The following is an 18573-nucleotide window of genomic DNA, read 5'->3' as shown; positions in this document are numbered from 1 at the left end:
GGCCTGGGCGGAGCTGCGCGCGCAGCTTCTGGCTGTCCCGGGACGCAGTTTGGAACCCTGTGCGGTGGGTCCCGGGGAGTCTCGGGGGTCCCAAGGCGCCGGGACGCGAGGGGTGGACTCGAGCGGCTTTGTGTGACTCGGCCCGGCTGCCGGTGGGTTTCGGGATCGGCGGGATTGCGGGAGGGACTCGCCGATGGGAACCGCGGCCTTGCCGGTCATCTGCCTCCCGGAGGCTGAGGGAGATGCGGGGGAGGCTCTACGCGTGGAGTGGGTGGCTGGAGAGGCTCCACCTCTGCCCCCCAGCACCCGCACCCTCTGCTCCGGGTTCCCTGGAGCCCCGGCCTCCAATCCGGGGAGTCCCCGCAGCCCCTGGCCTTGCCCTTGTGCCCGCTGAGTGATGCAAAATTGATGCATGCGTGCCTCCTCCTCAATGCAACAATGCACCAATGCCTCCATCGTCACCCCCTGCGTTTGCCTCCCCCAGAGGGTGCCTCCCCACATCTGGGTCCAAATCCGAGCTTCGTGCAGTGGAATTCCCACTCACCCCCAGCAGCCCCCTGCCCTGGCCCTCCTGGGATCCTCCTGGGCCTGCTCGCTGCAGCCCTCTCTAACCTACAACCCGCCTCCTTCCCGCGTTTACAGGCCTTGCCATGGAGCCGGGCAGCGTGGAGAACTTGGCCGTGGTGTATCGCAGCCAGGACTTCCTAGTGGTCAGCAAGCACTGGGACGTGCGCATCGACAGCAGGGCCTGGCGCGACACGCTGACCTTGCAGAAGCAGCTTCGACACCGCTTCCCGGAGCTGGCCGATCCTGACACCTTCTATGGGTTCAGGTGAGTGAGAGCAGTTGCTGCCGGCAGAAAGTGAGTGCACCCCGCACTACCCAGCACCCAGCACCCAGCCTAGCTCTCCCTCTGCCCCTCGCCAGGTTCTGCCACCAGTTGGACTTCTCCACCAGCGGGGCCCTCTGCGTCGCTCTGAACAAGGCAGCCGCCGCCAGCGCATACAAGTGTTTTAAGGAGCGGCGGGTCACCAAGGCCTACCTGGCTCTGGTAAGGACAGCGTCCTGGTCAGAGGTCCCCCAGCCTGCCAGGATGTCCACCGGACCCCCAATAATGGGGTAGGCCGGTAGCACCTCGTGTACCCATGCTCTGTAGGTGCGAGGACACATCCAAGAGAGTCAGGTGACCATCAGCTGTGCCATCGGCAGGAGCAGCATTGAGGGTCGGTCGCATACCATGTGCATCGAGGGCACGGAAGGTAAAGAGGGTTCAGGGCCGATGGGTGCAACTGGGTGTGTGCATTTGCTCTGAAGGGCAGGCCTGTGTGTTGCAGGCTGCTCTGGTTGGTTGGGGCCTGGATGGGCAGGGGCTGTGGCCATATCTGGATTGGCTGCTTTGATGGGCAGGGCCTTTGAGCTTGGGGTGCAGGTTGCCACATGGGCAGGGCCTGGATGTTTAGCTGAGTATACACCTGCTTTGATGCCTAGGGCTTGAATGGGTGGGGTCTGAGTGCAGCTGGTTGTGCACCTGTTGATGGGCAGGGCCTGAGTGGTCAGGACTCTGTGGACTCTGAGCAGATTGGGGAGTTAGTTGTCTACCCTCTGGCTGGCCTGTCTGCATGGCATCTTGCTCACCTCCCTTCTCACAGGCTGTGAGAACCCGAAACCCAGTCTCACAGAGCTGGTAGTCCTGGAGCACGGGCTGTATGCAGGCGACCCCGTTTCCAAAGTGCTTCTGCAGCCCCTTACTGGTGAGTGCATCGGGCTTTCCCCACCTCACTTTGATCTGGGTCTCCCAGCTACGTAGGAAGGGAAAATAAGGTGCATTGGCAGCATTAAAGGCCTAGACCCCAAAATCACTCCACTTTGTGGCCATTGCCTGACAAGGTCTCACTAGCCAAGATTCCCCCATCACTTGGTATCTCTGAGCTGTGCAACTTCACCTTCACCTGCAGTGGAACCCAGGGGACGGCTGACCTGACCCAGACCTCTCTTGTAGGCCGGACACACCAGCTGCGGGTGCACTGCAGTGCGCTGGGCCATCCCATTGTGGGCGACCTCACATATGGACAATCAGTGGGCCAGGAGGAGCGTCCCTTCCGCATGATGCTGCATGCCTTCTACCTGCGCATTCCCATGCCAAACGAGCTCGTGGAAGCCTGCACGCCCGACCCCTTCCTGCCTGCCTTAGACGCCTGCTGGCAGCCCCAGAAGCTCCTCCGGCCGCTGGACCCACTCGTCCAGGCCCTGCGGGCTGCTCCTGATCCTGAGCCCACAGATGAGCACCTCCAGCCACCCCAGCCCTCATCACCACCCCTGGTGAGGACCAGGCCCCCAGAGACAGAGGAGCAGCGAGCCTCACGCCTGCAGTGGCTGGCCGAGTGGACACTGGAGCCGGACAACTGAGTGTGTGTGTGGATTGTGTGGGAAGTTGCAGACTTGGACTGCCTGGGCCCACCCCAGGCAGGACCCGTTCAGTTTATTGGGCTCAGGAAGCCGTTGGCTGCAGAGTGGCCGACAGGCCAGCAGAGGGAGCCCAGTGCCCGTCTATGGCCACCAGGCCTGTGTCTCCAAGGAAAGCCTGTCCCTGAGTTCCAGGTCACCTTGGGCAACACAGGCTAAGTCAGCAACCTTGTTCCTGCTCAGCTGGAACCCTGGCGCCCCTATATCTTTTCTCCAGATGGGGACCCTGCCTTCCAGCCCATCCACTTCCCCAGGGGCCACTCCTGCCTCATACCTTCGGACACATCCCAAGTGTCCCCTTTGAGTGGTCAGGGAGGCCAAAGCTCCCCACACCCATGCCGTCTGCGTGCTGGGACTGCCTTCTTCCCATCTGCTGCAGAACAAGAACCTGCTGGGTCCCTGCTCCTGGGCGGGGCTCTGGACTTATAATAAAGGCCTGTGACAGCTGTGGCGGCTATGAATGTGCCTCATGGGATCCAGACCAATCCCTAGCCCCCAACAGTGCCCCTTGGCACACTCACCTGCCCCAGAAAATGTCTTTAGAGCCCAAGTTCATACCCCATGCTGGTCTCTGGAAGCCCCCAGGCTAGGCCCCAGCTGTGCTGAGTCAAGGTTCTGTCTGAGTCTCTGTCAACCTGGCTGTGAGGTCTTGGCCAGTGACTGGACCCCATCTGGGGTGCACATGCCTGTCGGAGCCACGTGGGGTCACTGTGAACCCTCCTATGTCGCCCCTTGGCTGGGGGCATTTTTTAGGTGCTGAAGGCGGTTTTCATCCCACACCCTGGATTTACCCACCTGGCTGCCTTCAGCTGTGCCACCTGTGCCTGGTCTCAGACCATGCTGTCTGAAAGTCCAGGGAACAGCCTTTTTCTGGGCTCCTGTGCCCAGGGAGGTTGTGTGGAGACCCCATCACCTGGTAGCCTCCCACACAGCCCTTTGAGCCCATAGCTAAGTGTGGGGCCAGTCCCTGGGTTACCCTCGGTGCCCTGGGCACTCATGTATAGGGTCTCACGGATTAATCATAAATCCTGGGAGCTGAGGACTGTAAAGGACCCCACCCTGTGGTCACAGCAGCCACAGCCCTACTGTGGGCCCTGTATATTTTTTAACTTTATTGATTGATTGGTTGGTTGGTTTTGGGGACCACACCCAGCGGTGCTCAGGTGTTACTTCTGACTCTACACTCAGAAATCGCCCCTGGCAGGCTGGGGGACCATATGGGATGCTGGGAATCTAACTGGGTGCCTCTCAGGTCTGCCATATGCAAGGCAAACGCCCTACCACTGAGTTATCTCTCCAGCCCTGGGCCCTGTATTCTTTTTGTTTGGGGGCCACACCAGGCAGTGCTCAGTGGTTACTCCTTGCTGTGCACTATGGAATTATTCCTAGCAGGCTCAGGGTTCCATATGGGCTGCTAGGGATTGAACCCAGGTCAGCCATGTGCAAGGCAAACACTCTTCTCGCTGTGCTATCATTCCAGCCCCAAGAGGGCCCTGTACTCTCTTTTTCCTTTTTCTGTTTTTGTGTTTGGGCCACATCTAGTGGCTCTCAGGGGTTACTCCTGGCTCTTCACTCAGAAATCACTCCTGGCAGGCTCAGAGAACCATATGGGATGCCAGGAATCGAACCCGGGTCATACAGGGCTGCATGCAAGGCAAATGCCCTACCGCTGTGCTATCTTTCCAGCCCCCGGGATCCTGTACTCTCGAACTTGACCGGCGAGTTCCCTGGCCTCAGTTCGAGGCCTGTCCAGTGCTTCTGCCTATCCAGCGGGCAGGACTGACAGCTACTGGGTCTGACTGGGCTGGACACAGCATATCCTCTGAGTAGGGTTGAATAGGGCTGAGCTAGCCAAACCTTCCTCTGCTTGGCTCCCACCTCATCCTGCCCCTACAGAACTGAACTGCCTACAGCCTGACCACATCAGACATGCGTACACAGATGCACGCTTGCCCACATGCTCTCAGGATTGAGATCACATGCACTTAGGCACATTTTAACTATAGGAACATGTAAATAAATACCTGCACATTGTGAAACTTTTACTGCCATGACTAAGATGCATGAAAATGCATGTGTCCCTCTCCCTCTCTACCTCCCTTTCTCCTTCGTCTCTCTCTCCTTTCCCTCTCTTCCTCTCCCTCTCTCTCCCCCTCCTATCCTTCTCTTCCTCTCTCTTTCTCCCTCCGTCTCTCTCTCCCCTTCTCCCTCTCTTCCTTTCCCTGTCATTCCTTTCTCTCTCCCTCTTCCTCCCTCCCTGTCCCTCTCCTCCTCCTCTCTCTCCTTCCCTCTCTCTCCCTCTTCCTGTCATTCTTTTCTCTCTCCCTCTCCCTACCTCTCCCTCCTTCTCCCTCTCCTCCTCCTCTCTCTCTTCTTTCCTCTCCTCCCTCTTCCTCCCTCTCTCTCACTCTTACTCCTTTCTTCTTCCCCTTCTCCCTCTCCCCCTTCTCCCTCTCACTCCCTCTCTCTCTCTCTCTGTCTCTCTCTCTCTCTGTCTCTCCCCACTCTCTCCCTCTCCTTCACTATCTCTTTCTCGTCTCTCTCCACTCTCTCCCTCTCCTTCACTAAACAAAAAAAAAAAAATAAGAAAATGCATGTGTGTTCTTCTGGGTCCCAGCACTTGAAACACATGTTTGCATACATGTCAGTGTGCTCCCACATCAAGACGTGTGTTCAACTGTGCGCAGATGTGCTCCTAGGACTGAGACATGTTATGGATGTGCTCCTAAGATGTGTGTTCATGTGCGTGTGCCCTCAGGATTGAGACATGTTCACGTATGGATGTACGTGATGTATTTGCGTGTACACAGATGCGCTCCCAGGACCAAAGGTGCAGATGTGCCCTCAGAACCAAACTCTGTTCATGCATGTGCAGCTGTGTTCCCTGAAGACACATGTTCACCTCTGCGTGGTTGTGCCCCAGGACTGAAGCAGCACAGTGTGAACGAACACTTGCACATCTGGACTCCCAGTCCCAACTTGGCACACGTTTATAGTCTGAGACACACGGGACCCTCAGCGCAGACGCAGCTGAACCTCATTCTGATGTGGGTGTGCTCTGAGCAATCGCCAATCGTCTGAGCTCAACCTCCCTTTCCCTGGGGCTGGGGATCAGGTGCCCGCGTAGGGCCCCCAGGGGCTGACGGCAGCACCTCAGGCACAGTCGCCCCTCCCAGCCCTTCCCCTGCACTGCACGTCTCCTGGCGGGCATCACTACAGTGTGGGTGCCAGTCCAGAATGGCGGCGGCGTGTCGGGACTCCAGCCTCTCCAGTGCTCCCGGCCGTCACACCCCCGTGCTCAGCGGCTGATGTGAGGGGCTGACTGCTCGGTGGCTGCTTGGCCCCTCTTAAGGAGCCCTCGCCTCTGCTGGCTCCCGCAGGAGCTTCCTCCGCACAGATAGGACCGCATCAGTCTCAGGTGAGAAGGGGTTCACCGTGCGACCACAGGCACTGCTGAAACCTCTAGGCCTGGCCCAGGGCAGCCCTCTGATGTCCTCGTGCTGCCCATCCTCTTCCTGGGCACTGTTGCTGGGGCCCACAGGAGCCCAGACCCAGAGCCAACTCCAGTTCCAGTGACCCTCACTCTCCAGGCCCACCCCACCCCCCGAGCTTGGTGAGCAATCGGGGCTGGACCAGACATGATTCTGGGGTGCATAAGGGGTGCTTGAAAGGTGTGTGAGGGTTGCATGAGGGGTGTGGGACTCCCAGGAGCTGGTGGCAGGGACTCGCTCCAATTCACAGAGAGTAATGTGTTAATTGGAGACGGAGAGACGGCTCCCCTGAGCCCCGACCTGTGATAAGAAAGGCCCCGGGATTTGGCCTGGGCCCCGCCCGCTGGGCCCTCTTGTTCCAAAGACACATTGTTTGTGGGCTCCGCTGTCCCCAAAGACAAGGCCAACACAACCCTGGCCCAGACACTCGCCCGCTACCCACTGCCCACCTGCCTGGCCTGATTGTGCCATCTTGCTCTGACCGAGACTGCAGGGGACAGGTGGGGCCACAAGTGGGGCACTGCCTCATCTCTCGTCACCACCGCAGCTTATCCTGGCTCTGCTGCCCGTGAGTTCCTCCGTGCCAGGACAACACGTGTTCCAGCACAACCATGGGTCCCTGGGCAGGTGAGACCCTCATAGAGGACATGCCCCCACCCCCACAGCTCCCCAACAACCTGCTGGGCCAGTGTCCACACAGTGACACGTATGTGCAGTAAAGCCCATCCCTGGGACACTGTCATACGTGTGCACTCTGCAGACATGGAGCCCATGTAATGCTCAGACACTCACACACACACACACACACACACACACACACACACACACACACACACACCGTTGGCCCCTGAAATCCTTCCATATTGGTGCATAAAGCTTCGTGTGACGTTCACTTATGGGACCCCCATTGCCCACTGCTGGCCCCTTCCATGCTGGTGCACAGAGCCCCCCCAAATGACACTCATTCATGGGATCTCCACCCCGCTGGCCCCTCCATGCCGCCTCCTGCTGCAGCCACATCTCCTGCACTGTTCCAGGTGCTTTGGTGGCCCCAAGCCTCGCCCTCCTCGTGTCCTTCACGGCTCACTGTTCGAGTCTCCAGCCTGAGGGCTTCTCCGAGGGATGGCTAGACGCCAGCCGGCCTGACTTATGGGCCAGGTGAGTGAGTGGCCACACAGGGCTCCAGGACCTGTACACCCACAGGGACCGCTGAACTGATTGGGCTGGTGTCATTGGGTCCTGCCAGCCAAGGTCACTTGTGAATGAGGTGGGGCCCAGCCCTGCCTGAGTGTTGTGGCTAAGCACTCAGCTTAGCCTGAACCAGGTGTTCCTGCCTTGGCTTCCCCTGTGTGCAGCCTCTATTGCCCTCTCAGCCCCAATTGGAACTGTCCTACACACTTTTGTGCCCCTAAACCTCCCTGGGGAGCTGTCACTGGGCCCATCCCAGGACCTCAGCATCTCTTCACCACATCCCTGTGAGACAGGGTTCAGGGGGAACATGAGGGAACATGGGGCCTCAGGGAGCTGCAGCGGTCACAGGTTGGGATGACACAAGTCCCAGACATTGCAGGTACGAGGGGACAAATGGCCACAGTGTCTGCTCAGCCCCTCTGCAGGATTCCCCTCACCTGGTCTCCCCCATCCAGGGCCAACAGCTCTGCCCTGCAAGGCTTTTGGTGCCAGCCCGCCAGTCAGCTGTCCCGGGACCAGCTCTCAGCCCTCATCAAGAGAATGGATGCGCAGCAGGTGCCCCTGCAGGCCTGGCAGGTACATGGGGGTTGCTGGCATGCAAGTCTGGGGGAGGCAGGGTGCCGGGCAGGACCAGGATGGGCAGCTCAGCACTCCTAGATTGTGAGGAAGTGGGAATGGGGCACTGCCATCCCTGAACCAGGAGGAGGGAAAAGATGTGGTGACTGCTGACCACTGACTGTGGACCCCTAATGAACTGAGACAATCCGTGGCATCTCTTTCCTCACCGTTTTCTGCTCCCCGCCACTATAAATGGCTTCTAGCACTTTTCAAATGTGCCTCAGATCCCTCCCCTGCCTCCTGCTTTTGGGTCTGGAGAAAACTTGGTGGTAGTCCCCTGGTCCTTCCATGGACACCATCCAGCCCTGGGGTCTTTTCCAGTCACTTGGTCCCATCGCCTTGCGCAGTAACTAGGCCCTCACTCCCTAGCTGATGCCTCTCAGGCACGTCTGGCCTGCAGCCAGATCCTCACGTCTCTTTCTCTCATGTGCACGTTCTTTCTTGGACCCGAAAGCTCTTGTGAACTCGAGGCCCCTGTGGGTCTGTCGCCCTCAAGTTGCTCAAAGCAGAAATTTGTGCACTCAGTGGAGTGAGGGGTGCTGTGGGCATGGTGGCTGGTCAAAGATGAGGGACTCTCGGAAGTAGCTGGCTACAGTGCACTGCGTGGGGTGAGTGTGTCTGTACCCACTGTGACTCCAGGCCCAGGCAGGTGGCTTCACAGGGTGCGACTCCTCATCACTGCCTTTGTAGCCCTCACTGGAGCTCTGCTGGTTCTCAAATTTGTCCTGAACTGCTCCCTCGTTCCATGCGACTAGAACTAGCATCATGGTTTATGTTTGAACCCTGGTGGCTCACTGCTAGGGTTTAGGAAAATAAGTTCGCCACGTATCTGTGTCACACTGGGTATGTGTGTATGCTTTCGTCTCTGTATCACACCGACATTTTGTTGTGACTCCTGAGTTGCAAACTTGTTTCTGGTCATTCCTGAGAGTTTCTGTCATGTGGTCCTGACACCATAATAAAGTGGGGGGAGCGGAGATATAGCGTGGAGGTAGGGCGTTTGCTCTGCATGAAGAAGGACGGTGGCTCAAATTCTGGCATCCCATATGGTCCCCTGAGCCTGCCAGGAGTGATTTCTGAACATAGAGTCAGGAGTAACCCCTGAGTGCTGCCTGGTGTGACCCAAAAACAAAACAAAACAAAACAAAAAAGAGTTTTAGGGACTGGAAAGATAGCACAGTGGTAAGGTGTTTGCCTTACACTTGGCCAACCGGGTTGGACTTGGGTTCAATTCCCGGTATCCCATATGGTCCCCTGAGCCTGCCAGGAGCAATTTTTGAGCATGGAACCAGGAGTAACCCTTGAGCACCACCAGGTGTGGCCCTAAAAACAAAAACCAAAACCAAAACAAAATAAAACAAAGGTGGAGAGAGCCCCAGTACACAGTGCAGCATAAAAGAAGAACAGTCGCATCTCAGGGGGGAGATACAGCTACGTATACTTGGGCCTCATGGACCGAGGCAGACATGTACTAGGCACTCGTGACCCTGCCCAGCCTCATTCTTTCCTGTGTCATGTGTTGTACTGCAGCAGCAGACCCAGGGGCTGTCGTGTGTCATTGGAGCAGAGAGCAAGAAGGGAGGACAAAGGGATGGAGAGAGAAGGCAGCAGATGGAGGGGGGCACGGCCCTGAGCAGACACCAGCTTCCAGCCCCAAGAAGACTAGCATTCAGGTGGGGGTGGAGGAGGAGGAGCCCAGCGCAGGAAGGACCATCCAGGAGGGCAGACCCTGGAGCCCAGATGCTAAGTGGACACGCGCATCTGGCCCCCTTGTCACGGGACACCAGAGAGGCCAGCGGGCACTGAGGGCAGCGCCAGCACAGCAGGATCCACAGGGGCCATCCAACAAGGGGCAGCTTCTGGGACCTCGAAAACTGACATCCGAGAGCACCCCCTACTCCCACACACACACACCCCACACAACCACACACATACACTCATACACACACAAACACACACCCTCACCTCCCACACATGTGCACACCCATACCTACACACACACACACACACACACACACATACACACACACACACACACACATACTCACAATGGCGCCAAAGCCTCAACACCAGAAAACGACCCCAACACGTCTCAGATGGGGCCAGAGCGATGGCGCAGCGGTAGGGCGTTTGCCTTGCACATGGCTGACCTAGGACGCACCGTGGTTCGATCCCCCGGCTTCCCATATGGTCTCCCAAGCCAGGAGCGATTTCTGAGCGCATAAGCAGGAGTAACCACTAAGCGTCACCGAGTGTGTCCCCAAAACAAATACAAAATCAAACATAAAAACATATCTCAGACACAGGATATCAAACAGATGGAAGGGACTAGGCTGTGGAGGATACGCAGGCTTTGCATAGAGATGTCTCAGTCTTTGCATCATGGACATGACACTTCAACGAGCAACTCACTACACATAATGGCAGCAGCCGAGTAACTCTCAGGGCCATGATATCTTTTTTCTTTTTTGGCGGGGAGTCACACCCGGCAGCGGGGAGTCACACCCGGCAGCGCTCAGGTGTTATTCCTGGCTTTGTGCTCAGAAATTGCTCCTGGCAGGCACAGGGGACCACCACGAGGGATGCTGGGATTCGAACCACCATCCGTCCTGGATTGGCTGCGTGTGAGGCAAATGCTCTACCACTGTGCTATCTCTTTGGCCCCCTTGTTTTGTTTTGTTTTGTTTTGTTTTGTTTTGGGGCCACACCCAGCGGTGCTCAGGGGTTACTCCTGGCTCTGTGCTTAGAAATCACTCCTAATTCTCAGGGATGGGATGCTGGAGATCGAACCCAGGTATGTTCCTGGTTCCTGGTTGGCTGCATGCAAGGCGTTGTGCTACCACTCTGGCCCCAAGGTCAGGATTTCTTGTTCTTTTTTTTTTTTTTTTTTTGGTTTTTGGGCCACACCCGGCATTGCTCAGGGGTTACTCCTGGCTATCTGCTCAGAAATAGCTCCTGGCAGGCACGGGGGACCATATGGGACACCGGGATTCGAACCAACCACCTTTGGTCCTGGATCGGCTGCTTGCAAACGCCACTGTACTATCTCTCCGAGCCGGATTTCTTGTTCTTAAGTGATGAAGATGTAACAGGGAAATTGCAAGTGCCTGTTCAGGAGCCTCAAACGCAGGACACTGAGAGGCAGCCAGATGTGGTGTGGTGTGGTGTGGACACCAAGGAGGGCTGGGAGCCAGCAGAAGGGAGCCAGGAGGGTCCTGGGAGAGAAGCCAAAAACCAGAGCCCTGCCTGACCAGTTGCGTGGAAGCGTCCGTCTCATAACTGCGTCATCCACTACCCACCCCACCCACTACCACTCTCTTTGAGACAATTCCTGCTGGGTTCCTGCACACTTTGGTATTTTGTTTTGCTGTTTTTGGGGGAGAGCCATACCTGGTGGCATTCGGGGATTACTCCTGGCTCTGTGCTCAGAAATCACTCCTGAAGGGGGCCAGAGAGAGCACAGCAGTAGGGTGGGCAGACCCAGAACTGACAGTGGTTCAATTCCTGGCATCCCATATGGTCCCTGGAGCCTGCGAGGAGCAATTTCTGAGCACAGAACCAGGAGTAACCTCTGAGCAGCACCAGGTGTGACCCAAAAAGAACATTGCTGGGCCAGAGAGATAGCCTGGAGGTAGGGTGTTTGCCTTGCATGCAGAAGGACAGTGATTCGAATGCCGTCATCCCATATGGTCCCCCGAGCCTGCCAGGAGCAGTTTCTGAGCATAGAGCCAGGAGGAACCCCTGAGCGCTATCGGTATGACCAAAAAAAGAAAGAAAAAAATTGCTCTTGGCTCGGGAGACCATATGGGATGTCAGGGATTGAACCTGTGTCCATCCGGGGTCAGCTGTGACAAGGCAAATGCTCTACTACTGTGCTACCATTCTGGCCCCTTTCTTCACACCATGGAGCTGACTGAGTCCCACCCCTCTCTGCCAGGTCCCCTCCTTTTCTTCATGAGCTCAGTCAGTAGAGAGTAGAGAGTCAGTCAGAGCCTTAGTCCCTCATCCCCACTGAGCTGGGCGCCTGGGTGGCATGTATCTGTGTGCCCCTCCCTCTACCCTTTGGGCCATGCCAAGTAGAGAATGCTATTCTCAGGAGTCTGTTCCCAATACATGGACGCATTGCATGTAGTGAGACAGGGGCTTGGGGGCCATGATGGTCCATGTTGTAGACGTCTTGTGTCTCAGCAATTCTTGTGGGTCATAGTCCTTTCACGGGAGGAAAAAGGGTAACACGAGCGGACGAAATATGAAATAAATGAAACCACACAGAGAATGTGGGGTCAGCACTTTTCTGGCAGGAGTGCGACAAGTTTAATTTTTTGAGCAGGGGAATTTATAGGGGTAAAATTAGCCACAGCGAAGAATAATTGTAATCACAAAGCCTAGTACAACAATGACAATACCTAAACAATGGGTGTGACTAAAAATTCCAAGTTAGGAGAGAGAAGGTCACACAACTCAAGGTAACTCCTTGCAAACTTACTTTAAATGCAAAAATCAGGATTGGTAGGAAATATCTAGAAACTTGGTTTAGATATAGCACAGCGGCGTTTGCCTTGCAAGCAGCCAATCCAGGACCAAAGGTGGTTGGTTCGAATCCCGGTGTCCCATATGGTCCCCCATGCCTGCCAGGAGCTATTTCTGAGCAGACAGCCAGAAGTAACCCCTGAGCACTGCCGGATGTGGCCCAAAAACCAAAAAAAAAAAAAAAAAAAAAAAAAAAAGACACTTGGTCTTTCTAGGCTGGACTCTATTGTTTTAGAGGTTAAATGAAGGGAGGTACCAAATCCCCAGGAATGAGCTTCCCTATTTCTTTTCTTTTTTTTTTTTTTTTTTGGGCCACACCTGTTTGACGCTCAGGGGTTACTCCTGGCTATGTGCTCAGAAATCGCCCCTGGCTTGGGGGGACCATATGGGACGCCGGGGGATCGAACCGCGGTCCTTCCTTGGCTAGCGCTTGCAAGGCAGACACCTTACCTCCAGCGCCACCTACCCGGCCCCGAGCTTCCCTATTTCTAAAGGAGGGTCAAAAGTCAAAATCTGTATTCTGGTTACACCCTTGATTACCAGAAACTGCAGCTGCAAAGGACATATTTGAAAAGGAGAGAAAAATCATCTTTGATTTTAGAGCTGATTATATCCAGAAAAAGGGGTTCTCAAATAAACTTTGGTATTGGAATTTCTGAGCCAAATTATTTGATAGAGGCTATTATTTTGCCTGATATATACAAAGGAGAGATAGTCAAATACTGGTTGAAAATGTAACGCCAGGCGTCTCTTTGGAAATTTCTCAACCATCCACGCAGGGGAAAAAGGCGTCCACAGCGGATCTTTTGAGGAAACCCATAGGGGTTAAATTAATTCTACCCACCAGGAAAATCTGAGGATACATCTGGTGGGCTGAGCCCCCCTAAAAGCTTAGGCATGCCCTGGCAGGGCCGGGCTCCGGGTGGCTCTGTGCTCAAGATCACTCTGGAGGTGCTGGGGGGATGAGTTGTGCTGGGCTGGAACCTGGGGCCTCCACAGATGCAGCACTTGGAGCTGCCTCCCTGGCCCCATATCCAAATTTTTGGGTTTTTTGGTTTTGGGTCACACACAGCAGCGCTCAGGGGTTATTCCTGGCTCTAGGCTCAGAAATCGCCCCTGGCAGGCATGGGGACCATATGGGATGCTGGGATTCAAATCACCATCCTTCTGCATGAAAGGCAAATGCCTTACCTTCATGTTATCTCTCCGGCCCTGTTTTTGGGTTTTTTGTTTTTGGGCCACATCGGGCAGCGCTCAGGGGTTACTCCTGGCTCTGTGCTCAGAAATAGCTCCTGGCAGGCTCTGGAGACCATATGGGATGCTGGGATCCAAAACCAGGTCCATCCTGGGCAGCTGCTTGCAAGGCAAACGCCCTGCTGCTGTGCTATCACTCTGGCCCCATATCCAAGTTTTTTTAAGCTTCATTCGGCCCACTTGGTTACGTGTGAGCTGGGAAAACCTCGGGAGGGTGAGTGAGGGGTACAAGAACTCACAGGGTTGATGTTTTTGGGGTCTGGCTTGGCTCCCACAGTGAGGCAGGAGGGACCTGGGAAAATTAGACACAAATCCTCGAATGAAACCCCTGGCATCTACAGGCAGCTGTTGGGAAATGGATTTCTAAGACCTGTGCAGAGGACAAGCTCAGGTGGGATGGTGAAGGCACCGTGTGAGTGCCCCAAGGCCCGCACAGTCCTCTCCAACCACCGCAGCCCTTGCATTCCAGGGCCAGGACAATCAGCTCTTACTGCCATCTCACGAGGAAACTTGAGAAGGGGGCCCTGGGTGGGGACTCCAGGTTTGATCACTCAGGCAACTTCTCTGTGGGGCTGGAGACAGGAAGAGGAAGATGAGGGTCAGGGGAGGTGAGGACTCGGGGGTCAGGGGAAGGAGCAGGGTCTGCACCCACTAGGCAGGCAACCAGTGACACCCACCCGCCTGCCTGCCCAGCTCAGCTGCCTGGCAAACCTGGCCTCGAAGCATAGCCTCCAGGGAGACTTCCAGACACAACCCCCGAACCTGCTGCTCTTCTACAAGTGAGTCACCCTGGATTCCGGGCCCCATAGTGAGGCTCAGGGTGGAACCCCTGAATCTGGGAGCCCAGAGTTGAGCAGTTCCCAGGACCTTCCAACCTCCTGGGAGCCCTGGGGAGTCCGGCCCCTCTGACCTCCGGGCGCCTCTTGCAGCCTGTCGCAAGTGAGACAGGAGCAGTGCCGGAACTTCACTGGCCGCGCCGCCCAGGGGGACATGGAGCTACTGACGAACCTGCCAGACCAGCGGATGGCTCTGCAGCGCATGGCCCTGACCTGCCTGGTAGGCCCGAATGTGGGGGTCTGGGAGCCACAAGGGCAGCAGGTGGTGGGGAGGGTCTGGGCGGTGCTACTCACCTCTGACTTCCCTCCCCCAGGGAGGGCCACGACTGGAGCTGAATGCTACTGACTTGCAGCTCCTCGGGGGGCTGGTGTGCGACCTGGACGCAGCCAGCATCAGGGCTGCGGACCCCCACGTGTTGCAGAACCTGCGCAGCTGCCACTGGCTCACCAAGGCCCAGCAGGACTCACTTAACCAGATGCTGGCCAGCGGGAGGACAACCCTGGGGTGAGGGGGTGAGGGTATCCAAGAGGGTTGGCCAGGCAGGCCTGGGGGTACCTTGAACACCAACATGGCCACTCTTGCACCCCAGGCCCCCAGAATCCTGGAACCTGGAGGGGCTGCAGAGCCTGGGCCCGCTGGCTACCTACATCAGTCCCAGCCTCTGGGTGCAGGTACACGAGGTAAGATTGACCCCATCCTTGGCTCTCCACCCCTGCCTGCCCCAGGGTCTGTCTGCAGACCCGGATGGAGACCCAAGTGTTCCCAGGCCGTGGGCCTGGACTTCTTTGGCAGCATGGTGGCTGCCTACCGGAAGGGACAGCTCAGCCAGACGGATGCCCAGCGCTTCGTCACTAGCTTCCTTGAGGCCAAGGCCAGATCCTCACGGCTCAGGAGGGGCACAGGTCAGTGTGGCATGGGCAGGGACGCAGGGACAGGACACTGGCACAAGGGCAGAGGTGCTGAATGTTGGGTGCTGGTATTGGGTGCTGTTCTGAGTGCTGGGATCTGGGTGCTAATATTAGGAGCTGGGTTCTAGAAGCCGAGTTCTGGGTGCTAAGGTTTTGGGGCTGGGATCTGGTTGCTGAAGTCTGGGAGCTGATATTGGGTGCTGAGATGGGTATGAGGTCTGGGTGCAGTGAAGCCAGGTCTATTGCTGAGGAGCAGGGCAGGCAGCCCCTCAGCATCCGGTTTGCCCTGACAGGAAGACGCTGCAAGCGCGGGGACATCACAGGAGCCACGCTGCGGGACGACCTCTTCCTGGTGCGCTACGACTGTGGACAGCTCGAGTCCTGCCTGGGGCCACGAGTGCTCAGAGCCAACCTGGACCCTCTGCTGCAGCACCCGCTGCCTGCTGAGTGCCAGCGTGTCGTCAAGGCCAAGCTAGGGCTGGTGCGAGAGGGCGGGGAGGCCAGGCAGGGTGGGTAGGGGGCCAGGATCGGGGCAACTCCCGGGGCTGGCCGGGCAGGTGGACAGGGAATCGGGCACATCCTCACCGGCCACTTGCAGATCTACCCGGGTGGCCTCCCAGAGGAGAAGCTGCCACGCGTCACCTCGCTGGTGTACCTGTACTCATGTGCGGAGATCAGCCAGTGGAACATCACGTCCATGGACACGCTCGTGGCCCTGCTAGCCTCAGATGTCGCCCTGGACAACCAGACAGAGGTGTGGGGCCATGACCCTGGCACATCCCAGCTAAATGTCCCATCCAACCCCCGTCCCACTGCCCTCCAATTTGAATGCCCCGCCCCTTCTGCTGGCCCCTCCCCTATCTGATGTTCCCACCACCCCACGCTGCTTACTCCCCCCCACATTTACCTGCCACCACCCCTCACTTCGGATGACTCCAACCCTACTGACCTGTGACCTGCTGGTCCTGCTCCCTCCCAGGCCCTCCTGCAGAAATATCTAGACCACAATGGCACCCTCACTGGAGCCCTGCTCGTGGCCATCGGGGGCTCCCGTCTCTGTTGGATGAGCCCCCAGCAGATCCAGATCATCGAGCCGTCCGAGTTCCGGTGAGCCTGCCACCTACCCTGCCCCGGGTAAACTGAGGCTGAGAGTGGTCTTGCAAACTGGCCATTGCAGGTGTGGCCAAGCACCCCAAGCCGAGTGGTCTTGTGCCCTGGAAAGATATTTTTGCCTTCACAGTCAGAGACACATCTCCCTGCACCCCACAGCGCAAGTGTGGCAGCTTCACCCAGGTGTGGCAGTTTTGTCCCCATGGTGGTCTTAGGGTCAGGTCCTGGCTGAACCTTCCATTTCTAGTCACTGCTCTGCCCTCACTCATGGTTCCTGTCTGTGTCCCATGAACCTCAGCTTCAGGTCACCCAGGCTCAGCCCTGCTTGGTTCCTGCAAACAGGCTGGGTACTGGGGGTCCGTGAGCCTGAGGTGGCCCCCATTCTGAGAGTACTGGACACCCCAGCCTGCCGCCGCCCCCCCCTTCCTCCCCCAGGCTGGCCGGGGCCCTGGACATCTCCTCCTGCCCGCAAAGCCGCAAGAACGTGCTATTCGCCAAGGCCCAGGAGGCTTTCCGCAGCACCCAGACCACCGACGCTTACTACCGCTTCATGCGCCCCTACCTCGGTGAGCCCACTGTGCTGATCCAGTGCCTTCCACCTTCCCTGTGCTGACCCAGTGCCTTCCTCTTCACCCCTTACCTGTGCTGCCCTCTCCCTCCCTTCCCCAGGTGGTGCCCCAGTGGAGGAACTTCGGCACCTGGCACAGGCTAATGTCTCCATGGACATCGACACTTTCACCAACCTGAACCCCCACGTGCTACAGGTTGGTGAGGTTTGCCGGGCACCCCAGTTCCAGCCCACATGGGCAAGGGGTGCATGTGAGGGTGTCCCAATCCATCTTCAGGCCCTTCCCTGGTGCCTACTGCCAGGTGAAGCTATCCCCACAGTCCCCAGGAGTCCTGCAGGCAGACAGGAACCATGTGGTTCCACAAATGGGCACATGTCCTATGGGTGGCCATGGTCCTGTGGGAGACAAGGCCCCAGGTGGATATGATCCCAGGACAGAGATACCTCTGGTGGGCATGGTTCATGGATAGACGTGGTTCATAGATGGACACAGTCCCACTGGTGGCCAAGGTCCCACAGGTAGACAGTTCCATGGACAGCTGTAGTCTCCAGACAGATATGGTCCCACAGGTTGTCACATTCCACAGATAGGCACAGTCTCACTGGTTGTCACAGTCTCATGGGCAGACACGGTCCCATGGACAGTCACCATCTGTATATGGACACGGTCCACAGGCGGCCCTTCTCCCTCCACAGAACCTGAGCGTGGACAATGTAAACACACTTCTGGGCCAGAACGTGGGGGACCTGCGGAAGGCTCGTAGCCATCCCACCATCAGCTCCTGGTTGCGCAGCCTTAATAGCTCCGCCCTGGGGGAGCTGGGGTTGGAAACAGGTCCTGCTGGCCACCACATCGGCCGCTCCACCCACCGGCCACCCAGCACTACCCCGCTGACCTTCCAGATTGCCCACTCTGCAGGCCTGTTGGCCGGGGACAGCGTGGACATCCCCAACTCCGGTACAGTCCCTTAGCTGGGCTGCAGTGTGGATGCCACTGTGGAGGCCCCTGCTTACCCCTCTCTCTCGCTTTGGCCCTCTGGGTGCCCCAAGCCTCACCCTTGCTACCTGATAACTTGCTGAAGGGACATTCATTCCCCCTAACTGCCAACATCAGAGGGAGACTCTGAGGCACCATACATGGGGTCCTCCCTGGCTTCTCCATCCACAGGGAGGTGGGTGGAAAGATCCTGGCTGATGCCACTTCATGTTTCACCCATAGGTGGACCCAAGAGATCATTGGGGTGCCTGCCCCTCACCATGGTCCTGCCCGCTGGGCTTCTGTGGCTGTTGTACCAGAGCAGCACCAACACCGCTTGGCACAGCTCAAACGGAACTCACACTGCAGCATCTCGAGTGAGCCTCAGTCCCGTCCCACAACATGGCCTAGCAGATGGGGCCAATCACCTGCCCAGGCAAAGGTGCAGACCTCTGATCCAAGGGAACTGGTTGGGCCTCCCAGCCTAGGGCTATGGGGCCACCCCCACTCAGGGCCCCAAGACTTGGGGCTGGACACTGCTCACCCTCTGGCTTCCTTCAGGAACATGAGGGGCCCTGCACACCAACACCACTACCTAGTTTGAATAAAGGACAAGGATAAGGTGAC

General features: G+C 57.2%; 2 protein-coding genes across 2 annotated transcripts; both read left to right on the top strand.

The window, feature by feature from the left end:
- Position 1: 1 nt before the first annotated feature.
- On the top strand, positions 2 to 2910 carry RPUSD1 (RNA pseudouridine synthase domain containing 1). The gene is made up of 6 exons (XM_049767987.1): positions 2 to 152; positions 643 to 832; positions 928 to 1051; positions 1157 to 1259; positions 1650 to 1751; positions 2000 to 2910. Exons 2-6 carry the CDS (start codon positions 651 to 653, stop codon positions 2404 to 2406), a joined length of 918 nt encoding a protein of 305 aa, XP_049623944.1. The 5' UTR covers positions 2 to 152; positions 643 to 650; the 3' UTR covers positions 2407 to 2910.
- Positions 2911 to 6565: 3655 nt separating this feature from the next.
- On the top strand, positions 6566 to 17942 carry LOC126001568 (mesothelin-like protein). Its single transcript, XM_049768849.1, has 14 exons — positions 6566 to 6660; positions 6969 to 7112; positions 7601 to 7721; positions 14241 to 14326; positions 14477 to 14603; positions 14698 to 14888; positions 14974 to 15064; positions 15151 to 15286; positions 15586 to 15773; positions 15891 to 16046; positions 16272 to 16399; positions 16838 to 16968; positions 17072 to 17166; positions 17667 to 17942. The coding sequence occupies exons 1-14, from the start codon at positions 6566 to 6568 to the stop codon at positions 17940 to 17942; spliced, it is 1965 nt and encodes a 654-aa protein (XP_049624806.1).
- Positions 17943 to 18573: the final 631 nt, after the last annotated feature.

Source organism: Suncus etruscus, chromosome 2, assembly GCF_024139225.1.
Source record: "Suncus etruscus isolate mSunEtr1 chromosome 2, mSunEtr1.pri.cur, whole genome shotgun sequence".
Classification (NCBI taxonomy): domain Eukaryota; kingdom Metazoa; phylum Chordata; class Mammalia; order Eulipotyphla; family Soricidae; genus Suncus; species Suncus etruscus.
This window is presented reverse-complemented; position numbering and strand designations above follow the sequence as displayed.